The following is a 17,332-nucleotide window of genomic DNA, read 5'->3' as shown; positions in this document are numbered from 1 at the left end:
CACACATAACCAGCATTCAGGAGGCTGGAGACCAGCCTGAGGATTGGAGACCATCTCAAGAAAAACTCCAACCAGTAAGAAAACATTTATGGATATCCTAGAGGACGACACGGTGCCCTTGCTCTGGCACTTGTTCCAGCCATGCCTGAAAGCCCCCTCCCCTTTGTTTTGGTTTTTCAAGACAGGGTTTCTGTGTAGCTTTGGTGCCTGTCCTGGATCTCACTCTGCAGACCAGACTGGCCTTGAACTCAGATATCTGCCTGGCTCAGCCTCCCAAATGCTGGGATTAAAGGCGTGTGCCACCACTGCCACCACCTGGCTGAAAGCCTATTAAGACATACAGTGAGCACTGGTCCTTGTGCGCCTTGTACTCAGTGGAATAAGTTATAGGCTGTTCAGACAAGATCCAGTGCAGCCAGGCTCAATCAAACTAAGACCAAACAGCCAGGTTTACTTTCAGTTTACTTGGCCCTGGAAGGAAGTCTGAAGACATCTAAACAGCAGCCTCAGCCACCCAGCCTTTTTGTCATAAGAGACATGGACCTATACCCCAGGCAGGAATAAAACAAAACACCAACAAAGTCTACATGACACCGAAGCACAGACAAGAAAATGTGTAGCTTTCAAAAGGAAGATTTATTTGACAAGGTTCACTTAGCGCAATACACCTAAAAGGAAATCACAATACAATGAAAGACTTAAATCAAGGCCTCAGAATTTCATACAAACACCAAGACCAAAAATCCTAAAGTAAATGATATTGCGTCTCAAAATTACTCCATTAACTTAAAAAAAAAAGGGGGGAAAGCTTTAAACTCACGTGCCTTACAGGTTTATCAAATGAAATTAGAACAAACATGCCAAATGTTTCACTTTAATTGTAGACGCAGCTCCTATATTGAGTTTTACAAAAAAGCATGTCTTTTCAACATGCACCAACAGTGTTCAATGTAATGTATGTATAAGAGCAACATTTAACATAATTCAACTGCTTTAACCTAAATACGCTTACTGCTTACGTACATCCTACAGTAACTAGAGAAAAGCTGGGAATTGTTTAACAGTTACAGTTCACTCAACTTCACTGTATCATCCTAGGTGACTATGTTCAACATTGAACTGTAGTCCTTTGAGTGATGCCAATGTTCACTTAAGAGGAGGCATCAATCACAAGGCTAGATTGCAAAACTGTTAAACTGAAGTTTAAAAAAAAAAAATGACCAAGAGTCAGTGATCAAAATCAATTACATTCCCCATCCACCACTCATACTGGACATGCTAGACATCCCTCCCATTCCATTCACGCCCATAGATGCACGGCTTCCGCTACTGTAGTAGCTGCTGTTCACTGCTCCTTGGCTACCTGCAAAGAGATCCATTTGACAAGTTAGGAATGGTGTCAAATAATCAATTAAATAAAATAACATTCCAAGAAAAAGTTTAAAAGGTATACGAGTGCAAATGGCTGCTGTCCAATTGGCGAGGAGCATGTTTAGGAAAAGGGAATCCCGACTCCAAATAAATCTCAGTTAAACCCTTTTCTCTGCAGTACCAACTTGCCAGACTCTTGTGCTACCATTTTAAGTGGATTCTTCAGGATCAACGTGGAAATTTTAAGTTTAAAGGAAAACTAGTGTTTTTCAAAAATTGCAAAATTACTTCCAGTTTTTAAAGCTAAACAAAAAGCACTAAAAAAAATTTACCATAAACATGTACTATGTGTCCATCGAATGGTGTGCATGAATAGGGAGCACAGGGGAAGTCTTTTGCTTTGCCTATTCATGGTGGGCAAGAAGTGAGAAGACAAAAGTTGGACTAAAGGCAACTCACTGTGCCCAAAATGGCAGCCTCCATGGAATCAAGTCAGAGTCACTGACTACTATGTAAAGTGTTATCACAATATTATCAGTATTTGCTATTGGGAATTTATATTATATTTTTTGAGAAAATATTTACCTATGCAATGTTTGATTGAAAATCACTGGAGTTTTCCTGTAAAACTTGGTCTGCAAAAGGATTTTGTAGGGTAAGACTATAATACCAAAATCACCATTCTTTAGACCAATTGAAAAAAAATAAAACCATCCCTAGGTTAACTGACTAATAAAATACTGTCCTGAACCCAACCACCACTAATATTTAAAAATATTACCCTCCATCAAAAATTTAATGCTACAGCAGAAAAGCAAACTAATGTTTTAATAAATGAACATAGTTGATTTCTGGCTTGACAGTGTTCCAAAATTGCAGTGACTAGAACTCATAACATTCCCCTCCTCCCAATAACTGTTTCTACAAATTACGCTATTAAGAATTATAATAAAAAATATCCATTTAATAACCCACTCTCTTTAAAAAAGGAGCCTGTAATATCCCCAACTAAAACCAACCTAAAACTTACTCTAGGTATATAAAGAAACCAAACTTACCATATCCACTCATGCTGCTCTGGCCGCCGTAGCCACCTCCATAACCACCACTCAGCTGCTGGCTGGCTGGGCCACCGTAACTGGACTGGTTTGCTGTTAAGTTAAGAGAACATTAGAGCTTTGCTCTTTATCCAATGTGGTACCTGGTGGTACCGGGCTTGTAATTCTATGTCTACAATTTTCCAGTCTTGATCTTACATTACTGTCTCCTGCCTACTATCTATGACAAGACTGATTGTCTATGACCAGATTAACCTTTATATTCATCATCTGAGCTAGTCAATTGTTTATAAATTAAAGCGTTGAGGACTAAATACACATGATTCACTAAATAGAAGCATTTTTTGATGATCTTATGAAACTTTAGGGGGTTTCCCCCCTTAGCTTGATATATATTTAGATATGTCACTATACAGGTATCAGTTAACACCTAGTTAATCATGCCCAACTAATTATGTTCCCAAAATAAAATTTTTATTCCTGTATTTTTGCTAAGTATTTTAGACTTACAATTTAGACACTGTAACACATTCAATTCAATAGTCCCCTCCCCCAAACAAAAGTACTTATATTTAAGTAATCTACCCTAAGCAGCTTTGTTATTTACAAGATTTTAGTAATTAACAGTAATTACAAAATTTGCTCAATTTCTTTGCCTAAATCTGTTTACTAACTTAAGATTATTATAACTTAAAATTATTATGCTAACAAACTCTTATGCTAATTAATTATATACTAACTTAGCTTATTATCTACTTATACAGATATAAATGTTTTGGTTTTTAAAAAAACTAACGATATTTACACAAGCCCATGCCTCCCATCATTTGGCTACCATAAGCACCACCGCTTGCTCCTGCTGTAGAATTCAAGAAGAGTTCTACATATCTGTGTTCTGAAATGAGAGAAAAGGCATACAAGGTTAGCTTAAAAAAAGACACTAAAGTGATATTTACACAAACCCATGCCTCCTAGCATTTGGCTACCGTAAGCACCACCGCTTGCTCCTGCTGTAGAATTCAAGAAGAGTTCTACATATCTGTGTTCTGAAATGAGAAAAAAAAAAGTTTGAAAATGTTTGTTGGTAAAAGAAAACAAGCAATTTAAAAGTAATTTGTGAATCACAAAAAAGAAAAATTCCCATGTTAGTTAAGAACTCTCTAGCTTTCTTTCTTTCTTGTTAAAGATTTATTTATTATGTATCCAGTGTTCTGCCTGTGTGCCAGATCTCATTACAGATGGTTGTGAGCCACTATGTGGTTGCTGGGAATTGAACTCAGGACCTCTGGAAGAGCAGCCAGTGCTCTTAAATCACTGAGCCATCTCTCCAGCCCAAGAACTCTAGCTTTCAAAACACTCATCCCAACTAAAGATTATGTCCAATCATAAATCCCCAAATAGTTTTAAAAACCTAAGCTTTTTTCAAAACATCTAAGCTACCCCCCAATCAAATCTCTCCTATAAATTCTTACTATTAATTATACCTTCTACTCTAAATGCTAGTCACTTAACTGCCTCAGGTTACAAGTGCTTTAATTACACTTACGCATATTTGCTTTATCTTTTGACATAGCTGCAACAGCATCTTCATGGGTCGCAAACTCGACATCTGCTTCACCAGTTACTCTGCCATCAGGTCCAATCTCAATATGTACTCTCACAGGATTGAGTGGTGAAAAAAACTAAAATACAAGTGATTTCAAAAAAATTAATTTTTAAATCTAAATTTTATTATGATCACCCCACATTTGTACTGCTGTACTATTACCTGAGGTGAATTTATCTGAACACTTACATTATAAATGTCATTCTCAGTAGCTCTGTATGGTAATCCCCGCATGTGTACACAGTGTCCCGTTGTACTCTGGAAAGTAGAGCCACCATCCCCGTATCTGTGGTCAGACATTCCTGAAAAACAATAATTGAGGTCTAGATGGACAAGTGTGTAAGTACCCTTGAACTGAGAAATTCAATTCTTACCTTACCTCTTCCAAATCTATCCGAACCAAATCCATAGCCATCATTATAGCCATTATAATCATCATAGCCTCCATAGCCTGAAAGATAAGAAGTACAATTAGTTACCAAAAAAAAAAAAAAAGCCCACCTAGACAAAAGAAACTGGTTCAACCTTGCATATAATGGCACATACACACCTCCACCATAAGCACCACGCCTCATCCTCTCAAAACCAGCTCCTCTGCCAATGCTGTTATACCCTCTGCCAGCCCCAGGTCTGTCATAGGGACCTGGTCGCTGCATGGCCATAAGTTTTCGTGGTGGATCATAATGAGTTCTAACTTCAGCTCGACTGCTCTTAAATATTTCAATATACCTAAAGCATTGTCCAAAAGGAAGGGGGATGGGGAGGGGAGAGAAAACATTAGTTCATGTCATACAGTTACTTAGTAGTTATACAAGAAAAACAATTTAGTCATAGCCATGAAACTGACTAATATTTAAAGCCAGATTTCTTACATTTGCATAGGCAATGACCAGAAATTCACTCAAAAGACTATTTATACTTTATAGAAAAAAAAAAAGAAAAACAAAAAAACAACGAACTCCTCTGAGGCAGAGCCCAACCTTAGAGGCAGAGGAGTATTACAAATCAATGGTTTAGGAGGGAAGAATTCCACTCAACTTTCAATATTTCAACTCTTAAATCCTTTGGCAGCATGTATAGCAAGTGGGCTAAAAAGCCAGCCTCCACCAACAGTCTAGCCCACACTACACACTTCTTTTCGCCAATACCCAGCCTATGCTTTTAGTAGGAATCAGCATAGGTAAAAAGCGCATGCTTCAATGAAAAATAGTCACAAGCAAAGAGAATAAAACCTTTTGTGACAATTTCTTGAAAGCTATGCTTATTAATACATATGCAGAATATTTATACAGCAAGAAAGTTTGTTGCATTTCAACTTTAAAAACAAGATCAGAAAGTATCACATTTTCTTATGGTAATATTAATTTCCTATGTGGGTGTTATTACAGCTAAAGACAGGTTTGCATTAATTTTTTTTTTAAAGCCATAGTCTCTCGACTCTATTGATTGGGGTTAATAATCTAAAAGAGTCCTACAAAATTGTAAAGATGGCCCAAATAAACTAGGGATAATTTTAAATCCTAAAATTTAGTTTGAATGAAATACATGAACTATAAAGAATTTATAATTTATAGCAGGTAATCGATTGACTGGGAATAGGAAATGGGTTATTTCCTCCTCCTAAGCAGAGAGAATATGGATTTAATTGTTTACCATAAGAAAAGTGACATATCCAACCAACCATCCATCCCCACCTGTGCCCTATTCTTTCCTTGTGTTTCTTTAGAGCCTTTTCAGCTATTTCCTGTGAAGCAAACTGCACGAAGGCCTCCCCCGTACTCCTCCCCTGGAAGTCCACCGGCAATGTTATCCCATTTGGCACGATTTCCAACCCTTCAACCCAAGGACAAATAACCCCAGTAGGGGGGCAATATTAACATCACAAGCCCAGAAATGATTCTTCTTATAGCTTTAAATAAACCAGAATTTTAACTTTAGGTGAATGGTATGCTTTCAACAAGTACTCTTAAAATATGCATTGCAATAATAAGAAGTTCCACTATTAACAAATAACTCAATTCTTAACACACCCAAGGCACAATATATACATTAAAAAAAAAAACTTGATACTCCAGAGGGTGAATTAAGAATTAAACAATTAAAAACATTTTAATCTATGCAACTTAATAAAATTATACAAAATTAAAAAATTTTAAGCATTAAAATAACAGTTTAAGTAAAACAAGACACCTTTTAACCTCATTATATACTTCAATTCTTTAAGTTATTGGAACTTCAAGCTTAAAATTACACATTTAAACATTAATGTAAAAAAATTGAAAACATTACTTAAGAATCATAATTGACAAACATACAAACTAAACTTTCAACAATAACTATCTACACAGCAATCATGCACTCTTATATGCTCTAATAGTAGTATGATTCACTTCTGGAAATTCCGTCTATGAAAAATCCTTCCCGTGGATACATTCCCAAGCTTACAAAAAGGCCTTAAAGCACTTTCCTAGAAGATATGAAATTATGTTCATATTTAACGTTGACAGATAGCATTCAATTCTCACCAATTTAGATAAAAAACAAAACAGACTTGATTTCAAACTAATAAAATATTACGAATTGATACATATCTAAGTCAAAGTTCTAATACATATGCTAAATAAAAACCATGAAAGGATTTAATTCCATTTATGACATCAAGAGTATTAATAAAGATTAATAAAGATTAAACATTCTCCTAAACATGCAATCCTATCAGCTTGTCAACATAAAAACATTCAAATACTTTAGGCCCAGAACTTTAGAATACTATCTATACTGTTTCTTACTGAGATTATAAGCATTCAACCTACACTTGCTACATTTGACTTCTAACAGGCTAGCTAAGTCAAATTGGTTTCATAAAAATTTACATACAGAAAATTAGACTAATTGATGTATTTCTGGTCCCTTGACTCAAAAGTTATCTTACAACAAATACAATAAAGTATAATTTAAACTCACACTAATCTGATGTTAAAAGAGCTTACCTTTAACTTGAAGTACTTTGCTAAACAGCAATATGAGGAAGTAGTTAAGATGGTTGAGTAGAATCCTCAAAGGTCTACTCTGAACTACAATACTAAATATAGGCAAAGTTAACACTTTGGAAGTACTTCTAATTTCCACCTTTAAGATGGGCTCAAGTTACTTGAAGGTCTCCAGGAAAAAAATGTGAATTCAACAACAACAACAACAACATATATTTAACAGCCTACTTAAGTACCTAGAACTACTCAACTTTTAAGTCTAATACTAAATCATGTCGCCAGAAGCTGCCATACCTCACTGCTCAGCAACAAACAGGACTACATACCTGAGAAAAACTGAACAATTTCTTCCTTGCTACATCCAAAAGGGAGTCCTCTAAGCCGTACAAAGCCATCATTGGCCGTGTCAGGACTATTTGGACCAGTATGCTTCAACACCCAATCCATTTCAACGTTGTTTGACTTGAATACTGAAAAAGGTGCTTAGAATTAGTCAATTAAGCTAGAGATCAAAGTTCAGATTTCCTGGGCTTTTAGATAACTAGGAAGAGCTGCCATAAACTCCCTTAGATGACCATTTTTCCATGCGGTCAAATACCTAAAATTCAGAAGGGGTAAGACCTCTTATGTGTTTAAACATTTACTGTTACTAGGGCAATGTAAATCAAACCTTCAACATATCTGTGTCCCATAGTTTCTCTGTCTTTTTTCAAGGCCAATTTGACTTCATCTTCTGATTCAAGTTCAACAAAAGCCTCTCCACTCGGTCTGCCTTCTCTGGTGTAGATGAAACGAATACCTTGGGCCCCATTTTGAATTTTGCAGTCTGAAAAGAAAACAACCGTTAATACAGAATTTAAAACCTAAAAGCACGTAGGAATTATACAGATGAAATGCATATTCATGTCACTACAAAACCCACCATGTGTTAAGACTAAATTGACCAAGCATTGGCACTATCAAATTACTGCAGATACATTCCTAATTCATCAAGATAACTCAATACTCAAAAGCAAGTTCTAAGGAAGTTATAGCCTTGTCTTCAAGTTTCCACTCAACATTTTATTGTTTTTCGAGACAGGGTTTCTCTGCATAGCTTTACACCTTTCCTAGAACCTGCTTTGTAGACCAGGCTGGCCTTGAACTCAGATGTGCCTGCCTCTGCCTCCCAAGTGCTGGGATTAAAGGTGTGTGCCACCACCGCCCAGCCCACTAAACATCTTTTTTGCAATCTTTTAGAATAATCTCATTGGGCCGGGCGGTGGTGGCACACGCCTTTAATCCCAGCACTGAGGCAGAGGCAGGTGGATCTCTGAGCTTGAGGCCAGCCTGGGCTACCAAGTGAGTTCCAGGAAAGGCACAAAGCTACACAGAGAAACCCTGTCTGGAAAAACCAAAAAAAGAATAATTCCATTGGATCTGGCGACTTCAGTGTTTTCTGGCTTGGGCCAGCCCAATACTCACCTGAAAGGGGATCATTGTTAACTACTAATGGCTCCAAGTTATACAGCTCAAGTCAAACCCCGTCGGCAACTGCCCCCTGCAATTGCTTCCAATACACATGTTTTACAGGCAGTTTTCTGTTACCACAGCTAAATTCAGATAGTGAGGTCAACACTGTAAGTACCTTGCCACAAAACTTTTCAACTTTTCCACATAAAACTTTCAACTAGTCTTCTAACAGTGGGAACATGATTCTGGGAGAAATTATTCAGGAAGCCTATATGTGTTTAAAAAAAAAAAAAAAAAACTCTCTACAGTGCTAAAACTTCTTTGGGTTCGACGTCCTCAATTGTGAAGGGAGCAAGATTATGAAGTAACTAGATCTAGAACACGATTTGATTACCAAATCTTCAATTAGGAAAAATTAACTTTCGGATTCAGAACGCCCCTTTTCAAATGAATATATACGAAATGCAGTAGGGCTTCTAGACAGAATACTATCACTTGTCCAACTGTTCTGTTTGAGGGAGGAGAAATAACATCTTTCCCCTGTTTACATTTGTGGAAAAGACAACTTCAGAATGCATGGACTGGTGCTTAGAGAGGCCGAAAGGACGAAGAAGAAAATTTCCATCGGGGCGCCAGCATCCCCAAGGGGAGAAGGGGGGGGGGTCGGATTTCGCAATTACCATTGCGTAACAGCGGGCAGCAGGGGCGCGAGCAGCCGGGGGAACGGCTGGTGCCCGCGACCCGCTAGGGGGAGCCCGAGGGGCCGCCCGCCCCGCCCCAGCCCAGCCCAGCCCAGCCGCGGGCCCCGCTGACAACTCCCGCCTCGAACTCACCGGAAAAAAAGCGCTGCACCTCGTCCGCGGAGCAGGACCAGGGCAAGCCCCGGACCTTCACCACGAAGCCCTCTCCACCTTCCGCGCCCAGCATCATCGTCTCTCCGGGGGTCCTGGCGTCGAAACAGACTGCAGGGCGGCGGGGGCGGGGGGCGTGTTAGGGACCCCTCCGCGAACGAGTCCCTTACACGGCCCTCCCCCTTCCGGGCGCCCTGCGGGGCCGGGGCGCCGCGCTGCGGGGAGCCCCGCCCGTGCAGAGCCCCGGGCCCCGGAGACTCAGCGCATGCCACCCGGCCTCCGCTAGCGACCCGATGCCCGAAGCCACCCCGCGTGCCCGGCGTGGAGGGCCCCAAGCGAAGGAGACCCCGGCCTAGAGCCACGGTGGAGGCAAGGAAATGGCGGCCGCCGCTTCCGCTCCGCCTCCTCCGACACCTCACACAATAGAAGCGGCGCGGCCTGCAGGCCTAGGCGGCGCTGCCACGCCGGCGGGACCCTCGCGGCTCCCGGGGGCAGCCTGCGCTGGCCCCGGCCCCCCCCCAGGTTATAACCTAGGCTCAGGGACACGCAATCGTCGCGAAAACAGGCGTCGGAGCGGGGCTCTGGCAGCACACGGAGACGGACCACCACTCACCTCCACACAAAGCCTCGGCGTGGCTGAGGAGAAATGATTAGCGGGCGCCTGCGCAGCCTAAATAAAGCCCTCCGAACAAGCTCTGCGCACGCGCACCCCGTGGCCTGCCCCGCCCACTGGCGTCACCCAAAGATTAGACGCATGCGTAATACCAGACCCCGGGCCCTCTCCCGCCGTCCGATTATTGCACGCTTGCGTTTAGGCCCAGCCCTCTTCATAAACGGGCCGGGGTTTTCTCTGCGCCTGCGCCCTTTTGCAACTCTTGCGCTTGGCGTCTGAGCGGTTTATCGGTTTGCCTCGTGCGCATGCGTCTTCCTGCAAACCGTTCTCTAGACAAACCCGCCAGCGTGGGGGAGGGGAATGGCGGCGATCACCCCCCCCTGTAAGGCCTGGCTAGGAACCCAGAGTTCTGGTTTGCAGAGGTGGTTGTTCTACCCTTAGTCCGCAGCTTTTCACCGGCTCCTGTGGGTTTTGAAAGACAGCCGGGGGGGGGGGGGGAGGGAGCCCCACCCTTTCTCGCCTAAACCGGTGGCAGATAAAGAGCCGGGTGGTGCCAAGCATCCTCTCGATGCCGCCCCGCCCCTGCGCCCAAAGCTGCGGTCACCGCGGGGGGCCTGGGGCGGGTCCCCTTACCTGCCGCTGTGGGGGACTCAGCCCCCGTCCCGCACGGGCTGCAAGTGCCCGAGCCAGAGTCTTGCACCCCACTTAGCCCAACGAACTCGCACTCTGCGAACCCCTCGCCCTTCCCAGGGCCGCGGGCCCTCGCACGAGAAGTGCCCTGTGGGCTGCGCCTCGCGAGTGCAGGCTGAGTCGGCCAGGGGAGCGCAGGACTCAGCCCCGGAGCGCTGCGCCAGACCACTGAGCCTCTTTCCCAGGGGAAGACACCGAGGTCGAGAATGCCCCCGGGTCACCCCGAGTGCACAATAGTGGGTAACGTTACTGAATTCAGGCAACACTGCAGAAAGCGGATGATGCCCCGAGTCTCCAGATTTGACTCTCTGAATTTGACTATCTGACGCACCCCAGCCAGCCCTAGTAGAAATTAATAATGAGACAGTGTAGGGACGGTGCCACAGTGGGTATCACAATTGGTAAACCTGTGAGTGCCATCACAAGAGGTTGCAGGCGAAATACGTTTTCCTCCCAAGTGCAATATCGAGGAGACCAAATCTGGTTTGGACAGTTTGGTAAAAATGGAGAGCCCTGCAGTGGTGGCTTTAATCCCATTACTAGGAAGGCAGAAACAGGCGAATCTCTGAGTTCGAGGCCAACCTGGTCTATAGTGCGAGTTCCAGGACAGCCAGGGTTACAAAGAAAAACCCTGTCTCGAAAAAAACAAAAATGGAGAAATCAAAGGAAAAGTGCGCAGAAATGGGGGCGTAACTCGGACCCTTTAAGCCTGCGCAAGGGGGTTAAGTATACAGGAGGGAGGGCATCATAAGCCTTCAGCGAGAGAGCAACAGAAGCTGTGTAATGTGAAACTTGAGGTGTAAGGGAAACTCAGACGAAACAGAGAGAATAACGGTGCATGACCTCATCTGCAGAGGATCTAGAGAAGACGGAAAACTCTAGCTGAGATCATTGAAAGGTGAGACTCCCCAAGTCTTACAGCCAGAAGGTTGGTTAAAAGCAAGAACTCAAGCCCAAGAGAATTGCGACTTCAAGATCTGCCTGGGCAAGAGTGAGTTCAAGGCAGCCTGGGAAATTTAGTGAGAACCTGTCTCAAAAAGAAGGCTGGAGAAATCTTAGTGGTCGAGTGCTTGCCTAGCACATCTCTCCCACATCATGAAACTTCTTGAGACATGAAATAGATTGCCCAAAAAAAGGACTCTTTTTTTTCCCCTGAGCCATCTCTCCAGCCCCCAGAGTGTTTATTTATACAGAATTTAATTAACAGGGATACATTCATGATGTTCCAAACCATAGATCATATCATTTTTGGTTTTGGACATGTGTTTCGCTTCCTTTTGCTCGTCTTTTAGTCATCATTAATAAACTATGGCAGAACAGAGTTATTATTTCCAATTATTTCCCTCAAGTTTTGACATCATTAATAAACAGAGTTATCATTCTTACTCATTAAACCCATAACCCAATTTTTGAGAATCTAGAGGCATATGACAGCCTGTGCTCAGGCTGGTTCCTTTCGTTGCTTCAAGGACACTAGACCAAAACAAAATCTTCAACTACCCTGGGCATTTTGCCATGTCTCAAGCAATGTGTTATTAACTCTTAGTGGTCAGAGAGCCCAGGAAAAAATCCTCAGGCTAAAGCTGCTGCAGTTATTATACAAATTCTGGCATAATACAATCAGTGTTCACATTTATATCTTGATAGAATTTGTCTATATGTCTAATCCTGGCATTCTGTTGTTCCTTGGTCATATGAGATTATAGTGGCTCTACATGAGCTAATTTCTAAGAGAGGGAGGCCCTAACACCTCATACTTTTATCATCTTTCCACTCCATACTTTGCTCATCAGTGTCTCTGTGTAGGGCAGAGTTGTATGCCACATAATTGTCTGAGTGCACAGTGGGAAGAGCCTTGTAATCTGAACTGTGGCCAACTCCTCTAGCCTACCGGATCTTGTTGACTTTTTGAATTTATTTCCTTTTGAATATCTTATTCCAGTGTAAGTACAGGGACAGATGTTTCAAGAATGTCACATAGCCTCACGAAGAGACCTCTGGCTTCTCTATGTGTCACAACCTCCAAGGAAGACTTTCAAGTAGATAAGGATATCTCCCTGAAAGTGGGGGCAGGGAACAGTATGTTCAGGACTGTCCTGGGGAAGGTTAGAAGCAGCATTCAAAAAAGGACTCTTTAGTTAACTCGAAACATTTGAGAGCTCTAGTTTTATTATTGGTTTATGATTAGATGATTCAATGGGAGGGAGAGATGCATGCTCTACTTCTGAACTACATATTTTTGGAGTTTTTGTTTTGTTTTGTTTTGTTTTTTGTTGTTTTGTTTTGTTTTTTGAGACAGGGTTTCTCTGTGTAGCTTTGGTGCCTGTCCTGGATCTCGCTCTGTAGACCAGGCTGGCCTCGAACTCACAGATGCCACCTGGCTCTGCCTCCCAAGTGCTGGGATTAAAGGAGTGTGCCATCACCACTGGCCCTGAACTACATCTTGAGACATGCATATCATTTTATGTTTTAATCATCTTTTTCACTTTGCACCATGGTGTGCCTGTATTTCCAGGTACCCAAAATGCTGAGATGGGAGAATTCCTTCAATTTAGGACTTCCAGACATTGACCTGAGGAAGGTAGAAAATGAGCTGGGCAGTGGTGGCGCACGCCTTTAATCTCAACACTCAGGAGGTAGAAGCAGGTGGATCTCTGAGGCTAGCCTGGTCTACAGAGTGAATTCCAGGACAGCAGAACTAAACAGAGAAACCCTGTCTCAAAAAGAAACAAAAAAAAACAAAAAAAACAAAAAAAAAAAAACAGTTTCTCTTTTAACAACATAGCCACATTCCTAAAATGTTTTTTTGATTCTTTTCTAGTTGTATGTGCGGGGGTTTCTTCCATAATAAGAGTAAATACAACGTATAATCATAGAAGAAAATCCTTTCCTTAGGATAGATTTTGTTGTAGAGGCATCATTGCATATATCCCAGGCTGGCCCCAACTCCCCTTGTTGACAAGCATGGCCTTGAATGTCTGATCATCCACCTCTGGAGTGATGGGCTTAAGGTGTGTGCCACCACACCTAATTTAGGATTTACAGGTGGACAATTATTCAACAGAAGGCTGAGTATTTTTTTTAACTTCTAATAATGAAAGGTAGAGTTTGAAGCTCCTCTTGTATTTGATGGTTGCATATGCCTAAATCCAATTTCACTAACACTGTGTCTTTTCCTCTAATCTTTACCAATTTAATACTGGGAAAATGGTAATTCTCTGCATCAGATCACTAATGAGGGGGAGTAGATTTTATGATATAGCCATTCTCCTTTATGTAAATTGTCCAACACAAAGATTTGTCACACAAAAACTTCAGCTTCTGGGGCCAGGCACAATTGCACACATCTTTAATCCCAGCAGGGTAGTCAGATCTCAGTGAGGCCAGTCTGGTCTACTTAGTTCATATTTTTTTTGTTGTTTTTATTGTTTTTAGATAAGGTCTTACTATATATTCCTGCCTGGCCTAGGACCTGCTATGTAGACCAGGATGGCTTTGAACATAGAAAGATCTGCTTGTCTCTGCATCTTTGGTCTTAGTGTTGCTTTCTTCTTTGTTTGATCGAGAATGTCTGTATCCCAGGTTACCCTTGAACTTGATACAGCCCAGGCTAGCCTAGTGTCCATAGACATCCTCCTCCTTCAGCCTCCAGATTGCTGGAATTACAGGATTGAGCCACCACAGCTGGCTCTTGGATGCCTCTTACACAATACTATATAAAGCTCTTTAGCAGCTAAGCAGATTAAGCAGCAGAAGATACTTCAGGTATTAAATGTAATGAGCAAGGCTCAAAGTCTTCCGAGTGGAGGATTAAACCCCAGTGTTGGAAAGCAAGTGCCTTTACTGGCCGAGCCATCTCCCCAGTCCCTGTTGCTGTATTCTGGAAGAAACGAGATTATCCAGGTAGCTTCCTCTTCCTGTCCTGATACTGTTCTGTACTTGTTGATGGTTGTCCTGCATAACTAATGCGTTTGTCCTAACAGAGGGAGAGGGTCATGCATGAGTTCTGCAGCAGAAAGATGAGGGTCAGATGGAGCTGCTGCACATACTTGATATCAGCTGCTCTTTCCCTACTCCAGATGTTGAAGGGCTTGATGTACATCCTGGCCTTTGTTTCGGGGTGTAAAATGCATGTGGGGCTTGCATTTCTTGAAGCAGCCATAGCTTTGTTGTTTTTATTTGAGCCTAAATGGATTTCTTATCTGCAAATATGAGGTAATTCTAATCCATGAAGAGTCTACTTATTAAAAGGTTTATATGAGGAGCTGGAGGGATGGCTCAGTGGTTAAGAGCACTTGCTGCTCTTCCAGAGGACCTGAGGTCAGTTCCCAATACCCACACTGGACAACTCCAGGGGATTCCCTCTTTTGGCCTCTGTGGGCACCCACACATGGGACATACATTCACACAGCAGCACATACATACACTGTTTTTGTGTGTGTGAGACAGTCTCACTGTAGCTCTGACTGACCTGGAACTCACTCGGTAGACCAGGCTGGCCTCTGCTGGTCTTTGACTGCTGCTGTCTCTCCAGGTCCTAGGACTGAAGATGTGTGCCACCATGCCTGGCCTCATACACATACATTTTAAAAAGGGATTATGTGGGAAAACAAAGACAAACCTTGAAAACACCCATTCCCATCTAGACATAAAACATTCACCATCTTTTTTCAGCAATTGGAAAACACATTTTTATAGTTTAACTTATCCAAAATATGAACATAGCTTAAGATAAGTGGCATATCAGAGTTTGGTTGGCAGAATTTTTTTCTTAGTGAAATATAAATAGTGAGTCCTAAAGCTGATGACATTTTAGATTTGATAAAACTTCTTGCCTGGCGGTGGTGGCACACACCTTTAATACCAGCACTCGGGAGGCAGAGCCAGGCGGATCTCTGTGAGTTCGAGGCCAGCCTGGTCTACAGAGCGAGATCCAGGACAGGCACCAAAGTTACACAGAGAAACCCTGTCTTGAAAAACAAAATAATAAATAAATATAAATAAATAAATAAAACTGGTTTAGTATTGTTTTTTGGTTTTTTCTTTTTTTTTGTTTTTTTCTTTTTCTTCTCTCCCCCCCCCCCCCAGACAGGGTTTCTCTGTATAACAACCAGGCTGGCCTCAAACTCACAGAGATCTGCCTGCCTCTGCCTCCCTAGTACTAGGATTAAAGGTGTGTGCCACCATGCATACATTTGGGTGGGGGGAGAAGGGGGTCAGCACACTTGTAATCCCTGAACTCAAGATGTGAAAGGAGGATCAGGAGTTCAAAAATCATCCTCAGCTACAAAGTGGAGGCTTTGCATGGTGGTCCACACCTTTAATCCCAGCACTCAGAAAGTTGTGGCATGCTCTGTGAGTTTAAGGCCAGCCCTGTCTACATAGTGAGTTCCTGACCAGCCAGGGATACATTAACCATGTAAAACTAAATAGATGTTCTAGTAAACCTCTAAAAAGTATGGTACTGGTGCATTGACTATCCAATGGGACAGTCTAGGACAGGCCCAAAGTGCAGTTTAGAATTCACTATCCACTAAGGTACCATTTCCTTAGGAATGATAGCATAGAAAATACCTTCAATAAATGTTAAATTAATGTCTGGCAATTTGGAACAGAAGAACATTGATGCTCTACCTCGAAGTATAGACCAAAATGAACTTCAAGCAGCTCTTAGAATAATTAAATATATATTGGGAGATTTGGGTTTTTGTTTTGTTTTGAGAAAAGTTTCTACATCATAGCCTAGGTTAGCTTGGAACTCAACTTGTAGCCCAAGCTAGCCTAGAGCTTATTATGTAGCCCAGACTGGCTTTGAACTAGTAGAATCCTCCCATCTCATTCAGCCTCTGGTGCTGGGATTATAGGCAGGTGTTACCATGCCTAGTTGAAAGATTCAGGTTTAAAGGTGTGAAAAGAGCTGGGCTGTGGTGGCGCACGCCTTTAATCCCAGAACTTGGGAAGCAGAGCCAGGTGGATCTCTGTGAGTTCAAGGCCAGCCTGGTCTACAGAGTGAGTTCCAGGAAAGGCACAAAGCTACACAGAGAAACCCTGTCTCGGAAAAAAAAAAAAAAACAGAAAAAAAAAGTTTGAAAAGACAGGGTTAGGTTAGGCCGGGCGGTGGTGGCACACGCCTTTAATCCCAGCACTCGGGAGGCAGAGCCAGGCGGATCTCTGTGAGTTCAAGGCCAGCCTGGGCTACCAAGTGAGCTCCAGGAAAGGCGCAAAGCTGGGACTTTCCTGGGACTTTCCTGGCGCCTTTCCTGGAGCTCACTTGGTAGCCCAGGCTGGCCTTGAACTCACAGAGATCCGACTGCCTCTGCCTCCCGAGTGCTGGGATTAAAGGCGTGAGCCACCACCGCCCGGCTGTTTTTTTTTTTTTATTTTTTAATTATACTCATGATATTAACTACATTTGTGGTATTCATTGATTACATTCATAGTATTTATTCAATAAGTATTGATTTTGCTTTTTGAGACACGGTTACTCTGTGTGGCTTTGGCTGTCCTGGAACTTGCTCTGTAGATCAGGCTGGCCTTGAACTCACAGAGATCCACCTGCCTCTGCTCCTAAATGCTGAGATTAAAGGCGTGTACTACCACTGCCAATCGAAAATATATTTTCAATTCTGTTTGTTTGAGACTGAGTGCTGGGATTAAAGGTGTATGCCATCACATCCTGGCAGCATGAGCTTTAATGCCTC

General features: G+C 42.4%; 1 protein-coding gene across 19 annotated transcripts; it reads right to left on the bottom strand.

Annotated features, from left to right (window-relative positions):
- Positions 1-617: 617 nt before the first annotated feature.
- Hnrnph1 (heterogeneous nuclear ribonucleoprotein H1) lies at positions 618-10,978 on the bottom strand. Of its 19 annotated transcripts, none has more exons than XM_076578274.1 (14): positions 10,575-10,978; positions 9,311-9,439; positions 7,696-7,851; positions 7,352-7,495; positions 5,730-5,868; positions 4,586-4,764; positions 4,415-4,486; positions 4,225-4,358; positions 3,976-4,111; positions 3,416-3,475; positions 3,235-3,324; positions 2,430-2,522; positions 1,957-2,006; positions 618-1,363 (listed from the first exon to the last, which is right to left on the bottom strand). In XM_076578274.1, the coding sequence occupies exons 2-13, from the start codon at positions 9,405-9,407 to the stop codon at positions 1,957-1,959; spliced, it is 1,350 nt and encodes a 449-aa protein (XP_076434389.1). In that variant the 5' UTR covers positions 9,408-9,439; positions 10,575-10,978; the 3' UTR covers positions 618-1,363. The 19 variants fall into 19 exon arrangements, with proteins under 19 accessions (XP_076434389.1, XP_076434392.1, XP_076434390.1 ...); XM_076578277.1 differs by having other exon boundaries at positions 3,265-3,324; XM_076578275.1 differs by having other exon boundaries at positions 4,225-4,337.
- Positions 10,979-17,332: the final 6,354 nt, after the last annotated feature.

The sequence above is a fragment of the Peromyscus maniculatus genome, chromosome 8 (assembly GCF_049852395.1).
Source record: "Peromyscus maniculatus bairdii isolate BWxNUB_F1_BW_parent chromosome 8, HU_Pman_BW_mat_3.1, whole genome shotgun sequence".
Lineage (NCBI taxonomy): Eukaryota > Metazoa > Chordata > Mammalia > Rodentia > Cricetidae > Peromyscus > Peromyscus maniculatus.
Note: the sequence above shows the minus strand (reverse complement) of the source record. Positions and strands in the feature narration are given on the sequence as shown.